This window comes from Microcaecilia unicolor, chromosome 2 (assembly GCF_901765095.1).
Source record: "Microcaecilia unicolor chromosome 2, aMicUni1.1, whole genome shotgun sequence".
Classification (NCBI taxonomy): domain Eukaryota; kingdom Metazoa; phylum Chordata; class Amphibia; order Gymnophiona; family Siphonopidae; genus Microcaecilia; species Microcaecilia unicolor.
Window position 1 is genome coordinate 434,450,180 of NC_044032.1, and position 8,319 is coordinate 434,458,498.

General features: G+C 41.4%; 1 protein-coding gene across 1 annotated transcript; it reads right to left on the reverse strand.

The window, feature by feature from the left end:
• Positions 1-6,932: 6,932 nt before the first annotated feature.
• Positions 6,933-7,883, reverse strand: LOC115462533 (olfactory receptor 2D3-like). The gene has a single exon (XM_030192522.1). The coding sequence runs from the start codon at positions 7,872-7,874 to the stop codon at positions 6,933-6,935; it is 942 nt and encodes a 313-aa protein (XP_030048382.1). The 5' UTR covers positions 7,875-7,883.
• Between the last annotated feature and the right edge of the window lie 436 nt (positions 7,884-8,319).

The following is an 8,319-nucleotide window of genomic DNA, read 5'->3' on the forward strand; positions in this document are numbered from 1 at the left end:
ATAAATGGTGCTCAGAGTTAGGCACCATTTTTAGAATGGCATTTGGCACTGGAATTTGTGCCTAATTTTAGGTGCAAGGATTTGCACCAAGTAAAACCTGGAATAACTTCTCATGCCTAAATTAGGCACAAATCTCTCTTATTCTATAAAACTGCCTGTAAATGCCAGGAATGCCCCTGATCCACCCATTCTCCTCCTATGGCCGCACCCCATTTTCAGATCCACGCATAAAGTTTATGCACAGATCCTGGTAAAGTTTAATTAATCTTAATCCTAATAGGGGATATATATATATACAGTATATCTATATATATAGATATATATATATCTATATATATCTATATATATATATATAATAGGAAGTACAGTGGTGGAAATAAGTATTTGATCCCTTGCTGATTTTGTAAGTTTGCCCACTGACAAAGACATGAGCAGCCCATAATTGAAGGGTAGGTTATTGGTAACAGTGAGAGATAGCACATCACAAATTAAATCCGGAAAATCACATTGTGGAAAGTATATGAATTTATTTGCATTCTGCAGAGGGAAATAAGTATTTGATCCCCCACCAACCAGTAAGAGATCTGGCCCCTACAGACCAGGTAGATGCTCCAAATCAACTCGTTACCTGCATGACAGACAGCTGTCGGCAATGGTCACCTGTATGAAAGACACCTGTCCACAGACTCAGTGAATCAGTCAGACTCTAACCTCTACAAAATGGCCAAGAGCAAGGAGCTGTCTAAGGATGTCAGGGACAAGATCATACACCTGCACAAGGCTGGAATGGGCTACAAAACCATCAGTAAGACGCTGGGCGAGAAGGAGACAACTGTTGGTGCCATAGTAAGAAAATGGAAGAAGTACAAAATGACTGTCAATCGACAAAGATCTGGGGCTCCACGCAAAATCTCACCTCGTGGGGTATCCTTGATCATGAGGAAGGTTAGAAATCAGCCTACAACTACAAGGGGGGAACTTGTCAATGATCTCAAGGCAGCTGGGACCACTGTCACCACGAAAACCATTGGTAACACATTACGACATAACGGATTGCAATCCTGCAGTGCCCGCAAGGTCCCCCTGCTCCGGAAGGCACATGTGACGGCCCGTCTGAAGTTTGCCAGTGAACACCTGGATGATGCCGAGAGTGATTGGGAGAAGGTGCTGTGGTCAGATGAGACAAAAATTGAGCTCTTTGGCATGAACTCAACTCGCCGTGTTTGGAGGAAGAGAAATGCTGCCTATGACCCAAAGAACACCGTCCCCACTGTCAAGCATGGAGGTGGAAATGTTATGTTTTGGGGGTGTTTCTCTGCTAAGGGCACAGGACTACTTCACCGCATCAATGGGAGAATGGATGGGGCCATGTACCGTACAATTCTGAGTGACAACCTCCTTCCCTCCGCCAGGGCCTTAAAAATGGGTCGTGGCTGGGTCTTCCAGCACGACAATGACCCAAAACATACAGCCAAGGCAACAAAGGAGTGGCTCAGGAAGAAGCACATTAGGGTCATGGAGTGGCCTAGCCAGTCACCAGACCTTAATCCCATTGAAAACTTATGGAGGGAGCTGAAGCTGCGAGTTGCCAAGCGACAGCCCAGAACTCTTAATGATTTAGAGATGATCTGCAAAGAGGAGTGGACCAAAATTCCTCCTGACATGTGTGCAAACCTCATCATCAACTACAGAAGACGTCTGACCGCTGTGCTTGCCAACAAGGGTTTTGCCACCAAGTATTAGGTCTTGTTTGCCAGAGGGATTAAATACTTATTTCCCTCTGCAGAATGCAAATAAATTCATATACTTTCCACAATGTGATTTTCCGGATTTAATTTGTGATGTGCTATCTCTCACTGTTACCAATAACCTACCCTTCAATTATGGGCTGCTCATGTCTTTGTCAGTGGGCAAACTTACAAAATCAGCAAGGGATCAAATACTTATTTCCACCACTGTACCTAAAACATCAACTACAAACAGTACTCCTGTTCTGTATAAATTACAAAGTCTTTATTAGTGAAAACAAATCAGTACATTAAAAGAATTACTAAATAATATCCCTGCAACTCACTCACACTGCCATCCACACCAAACGTATACCCTGATCACATATGTAAATCCCACAAATTGCAGTTTCTTCAGTCTTTGTGTGTCATCAGAGCACAATCTCAATAAAGCTAAGTCAATAAGCCCTAAAAAACAAGGGCACACTGAACCCAGTTCTTAATAATAGTAGCAAATGTTGAACATTGCTGATCTTTGTATCCAACAAGTTTTCAAGTGAAGAAAGAAAAAACTCTACTGCAATGTGAAACCATTGTTCTTATCCCTGTGATAAGCTGGAAGCTGGTCTGGACATTGGCCCCGTTGGTGATACGGGGTGGTTCCCCCTGAGGAAGAGCTACGAAATGCAGTCTCGCATTGGGGAACTTTGGAGTATACTAACAATGTGGGTTTAATATATTTATCCCTGGAAGCCTCCCTCTTACCTGAAGCATTCTTTGGCTGCCTTTAATTTAAAGGTTTGACCATGTGCAGGAGGATCACAGAAGATTTGTGTGATTTTGCAATTCCCAGCGTTTCTCTGTGGTTTTTTTTATCACAGAGATAAGAACAGTGGTTTCACATTGCAGTGGAGTTTTTTCTTTCTTCACTTGAGAACTTGTTGGATACAAAGATCAGCAATGTTCAACATTTGCTACTATTATTAAGAACTGGGTTCAGTGTGCCCTTGTTTTTTAGGGCTTATTGGCTGATCTTTCTTGAGATTGTGCTCTGATGACACACAGAGACTGACGAAACTGCAATTTTTTGTGTGTTACATTTGTACCCCACACTTTCCCACTCATGGCAGGCTCAATGTGGCTTACATGGGGCAATGGAGGGTTAAGTGACTTGCCCAGAGTCACAAGTAGCTGCCCGAGCCTGGAATCAAACTCAGTTCCTCGGGACCAAAGTCCACCACCCTAACCACTAGGCCACTCCTCCACTCCCTAAAATTTAGGGTTTATGTTTAATATTCTTTGTGGGATTTACATATGTGATCAGGGTATAAGTTTGGTGTGGATGGCAGTGTGAGTGAGTTGCAGGGATATTATTTAGTAATTCTTTTAATGTACTGATTTGTTTTCACTAATAAAGACTTTGTAATTTATACAGAACAGGAGTACTGTTTGTAGTTAAAGTTTAATTCATGCCACTTAGTGCTGATAATTGATTATTAGTACCCAATTATCAGCACTAATTGTCTCAATGATCAACTAATTTGCACAGATAAATTGGGAATGCACCCATATTTACGAACGCAATTTTAAGCACCATATACAGAATTAGAGCATAAGTGCATGTCAGAATAAAGCCAGACTCTATGCTGCAGAGCACATAAACTTCATAGTAGTGAGAAGCTTGATAAAAAAAAGTAAAAAGAGCACAGGAGTAGGCATAACACACACCAATTGAATTGATATATGTAAGCATAACTTCACATGTAAAAATCTGGCGTGCTCTGTAGTTCTAAATAGGCTGCAAAGTGACTGACTCTGCTGCAGTATCTACCGTATCTCTATTCTAATACTGTGTTGTATATCAAAAGTAAAGTCCCTACATATTACATCAACTGTATGGCAACTGTTTCCCTCTCATTGAATCATGTCTATGCACGCTAGACGTAGGTGTAAGAATGGTAGGAGAAGCAGAGAAGGAAAGATAGCTGATGCTTTAGAAAAACCTAGAGCCAACAGCAGCCCTAGCGGTAATAATCAGATAATTGGATCTCAGAACCCCAGTACTCCATCAGCCAAGAAACAGAGTGGACTGTAAACAGTGTTTACATTTTTTAAATTACATAAATATGTATTCTCACAAATCATCAAAAGAGCAATAACTCATTTGGATTATTACAGTAATCTCCACAAGGCAAGGATCCATGTTAGGAGTCACCAACCAAGAAAGGGATCTAGGTGTTGTCATTGATGATACGTTGAAACCTTCTGCTCAGTGCGCTACGGCGATTAAGAAAGCAAATAGAATGTTAGGTATTATTAGGAAAGGAATGGAAAACAAAAATGAGGACATTATAATGCCTTTGTATTGCTCCATGGTGCGACCTCACCTTGAACATTGCGTTCAATTCTGGTTGCCTCATCTCAAAAAAGATATAGTGAAATTAGAAAAGGTGCAGAAAAGGGTGACGAAAATGATAAAGGGGATGGGATGACTTCCCTATGAGGAAAGGCTAAAGTGGCTAGGGCTCTTCAGCTTGGAGAAAAGGAGGCTGAGGGGAGATATGATAGAGGTCTATAAATTAATGAGTGGAGTGGAACGGATAGATGTGAAGTGTCTGTTTACGCTTTTCAAAAATACTAGGACTAGGGGGCATGCGATGAAGCTACAAAGTAGTAAATTTAAAACAAATCAGAGAAAATCTTTCACTCAATGTCTAATTAAACTCTGGAATTCATTGCCAGAGAATGTGGTAAAGGCAGTTAGCTTAGCAGAGTTTAAAAAAGGTTTGGACGGCTTCCTAAACAAAAAGTCCATAAACCATTATTAAATGGATTTAGGGAAAATCCACTATTTCTAGGATAAGCAGTATAAAATGTTTTGTACTTTTTGGGGATCTTGCCAGGTATTTGTGACCTGGATTGGCCACTGTTGGAAACAGGATGCTGGGCTTGATGGACCTTTGGTCTTTCCCAGTATGGCAATACTTATGTACTTATGTACTGCAAGAGTCTGTGGGTACTTCCTTATACATTTTCTCATGCAGCTTATTTCAACTCACAGTAAACCCTCTTCTCCTCTCCATCCAACCAACCAACCAGAGGGTTTTGACACACAAACAGCATCTTCTCATGATTCTCGATGTGTGTGATTAAAAACATGATGAAGAAATATTTGCTAATCTCTAAGGGGTCCTTTTACTAAGGTGCGCTGAAAAAAGGCCTGTACCAATGTATCTGCATGTATTGGATGCGTGCAGATCCATTTTTCAGCATGCCTGTGAAAAATACTTTTTTTTGGCCAAAAATGGATGTGTGGCAAAATAAAAATTGGCGTGCATCCATTTTCGTTCTGAGACCTTACCGCCACCCATTGACTTAGTGGTAAGGTCTCACATGTTAACTGGACAGTAATCATCAGTGCAAGTACACTGCCGATTACCGCCTGGTTAGCACTGCACATTGAAAAATTAAAACTATTTTCCGGTGTCCGTATCAGGCAAATGTAAAAAATGAAATTATTGCCCAGGTCACACAATAGCCAGGCAGTAGCTCCTAATTGGTGCATGTTAGATGCATGTAGGCACCTACACAGCTTAGTAAAATGGCCCTTAAGGGGCCCTTTTATAAAGTCACGGTAGGGTCTACAAACATGCAGCGTGTGCCAAATTGGGACCACTGCCAGGCTAGCATGCCCTCCCTGATGGTATTTTTGGATTTGGCATGTGCCCATACTCCCGGGACAATTTATTATTTTTTATTTCCTACTATGCATAAATACATAAGTACTACTACTACTACTACTACTTAACATTTCTAGAGCGCTACTAGGGTTACGCAGCGCTGTACAAAATAAACAAAGAAGGACGGTCCCTGCTCAAAGGAGCTTACAATCTAAGGAACGAAATGTCAAGTTGGGCAGTCTAGGTTTCCTGGGCAGAGGTGTAGAGGTTAGGTGCCGAAGGCGACATTGAAGAGGTGGGCTTTAAGCAGAGATTTGAAGATGGGCAGGGAGGGGGCCTGGCGTATGGGCTTGGGGAGTTTGTTCCACGCGTGGGGTGAGGCGAGGCAAAAAGGGCAGAGTCTGGAGTTGGCGGTGGTGGAGAAGGGTACTGAAAGGAGGGATTTGTCTTGAGAGCGGAGGGTACGGGTAGGAACGTAAGGGGAGATGAGGGTTGAGAGGTAAGGAGGGGCTGCAGATCGAGTACATTTGTAGGTTAGTAGCATAAGTACATATGTAGATAAGTATTGCCATACTGGGAAAGACCAAAGGTCCATCGAGCCCAGCATCCTGTTTCCAACAGTGGCCAATCCAGGTCACAAATACCCGCCAAGATCCCAAAAATGTACAAAACATTTTACACTGCTTATCCCAGAAATAGTGGATTTTCCCCAAGTCCATTTAATAACGGTCTATGGACCTTTCCTTTAGGAAGCCATCCAAACCTTTTTTAAACTCCGCTAAGCTAACCGCCTTTACCACATTCTCTGGCAACGAATTCCAGTGTTTAATTACACGTTGAGTGAAGAAATATTTTCTCTGATTCGTTTTAAATTTACTACATTGTAGCTTCATCGCATGCCCCCTAGTCCTAGCATTTTTGGAAAGCGTGAACAGACGCTTCACATCTACCCATTCAATTCCACTCATTATTTTATAGACCTCTATCATATCTCCCCTCAGCCGCCTTTTCTCCAAGCTGAAGAGCCCTAGCCGCTTTAGCCTTTCCTCATAGGGAAGTCATCCCATCCCCTTTATAATTTTCGTCGCCCTTCTCTGCACCTTTTCTAATTCCACTATATCTTTTTTGAGATGAGGCGACCAGAATTGAACACAATATTCAAGGTGCAGTCGCACCATGGAGCGATACAAAGGCATTATAACATCCTCATTTTTGTTTTCCATTCCTTTCCTAATAATACCTAACATTCTATTTGCTTTCTTGGCATTAATTGGCAGTTAGCGCATGCTGACCAGTTACTGTGCATGTAGCATGTGAGCCCTTACCACTAGATCAATTGGTGGCATTAAGGGCTCAGGCAGTAAATAGGTGTGCACTGGTTTCAGTTTTACCATAGGCCCTTTCCCCAGACCACTGAAAAAAAGCCCTTTTTCCCAGACGCAGTAAAAACTGGCCAGGCACGTGCCCAAAACACGCACCCGCACTACCGCAGGCCACTTTTTGCCACAGCGTAGTAAAAGGACCCCTAAGCAAATATTTTTCTCATTGCAGCTTTTCTCAAGGCTCCTTTTACTTCCTTGTTCCTCAGAGTATAAATCATGGGATTTAGCATTGGAGTAACAACTAGATAAAACACAGATATCCTTTTATCATCATCCTGTGAATGACTGGACTTGGGCCTCATATACATAAATATGATAATTCCATAGAATAATGAAACTACCAACAAATGGGAGGCACAAGTGGAAAAGACTTTATATCTTCCCTCTGCAGAACGGATCTTCAACACTGTGGCGATAATATGAATATAAGAGATTAAGATTAGAAAAAATGGAATGAGCAGTATTATTACGGCTACTACAAATACTACTAGCTCAGTGATCTGGGTATCGGCACATGCAAGCCTTAGGAGTACTGGGATTTCACAGAGAAAATGATTAATTTTATTAGGGCCACAGTATGGCAAACGCAATGTGAAAACAGAATCTATTAGTGACATAAGAAAACCACCTGTCCATGAGGCACCTGCCATCGTAAAACACCCTTTCTTGTTCATAATGATGGTATAACGTAAAGGATGACATATAGCTACATAACGATCGTATGCCATGACGCCGAGTAAAAGGCATTCTGTTTCTCCCAGGGAAAGTGAAATGTACATTTGTGTGGCACATTCAGGAAATGAAATGGTTTTTCTGTCTGTCATGAAGTGCACCAGGCTTTTAGGGACAATGGCTGAGGAATAGCAGATTTCTAGGAAGGACAAGTTGCTAAGGAAAAAGTACATTGGAGTGTGAAGACGAGAATCCATTCTGGTTATTGCAATGATCAAAATGTTTCCAAGCAGTGTAAGCATGTATATTATGAGAAAGACCAGGAAGAGAAATATCTGCATCTTGGGATCTGAAGAGAGTCCAAGAAGAATAAATTCAGAAACAGTAGTCATATTCTTATGCTCCCTATTCATTCTGTTGATGCGAAGTTATCTAGAGAAAGAAGAAGCATTACGTTAAGGAAATATATATGACACAACATATAGAATCACATGGACCTCTTTTTTAATTGAACAGAAGTTCTGTGTTGTTTATATATACATATACACAGAGATAAGACAGCATATTACATTTTCAGTATGTTTGTAGAGTTTTGAGACCCTCAGATACTTTATACCAATGGGCCTGCAAGCTACATTTTTAAAAGGAAAACACCCCATGGAACTTCCCGTGGAAAATTTCCTGCAGTTAGAGAAGTATTCATAGAATTTAGAGGTTCAAACTCCCAGCTGTGAAAAACATGCAGGATATCAAAAATAAATTTCCTGCATGTACTTTGCCAGGACTGCCCTGTCACTCTCCCTGACACCATCCCTTAAAACAGAGAAACACAATAAATGATGGCAGATCATATGGCCT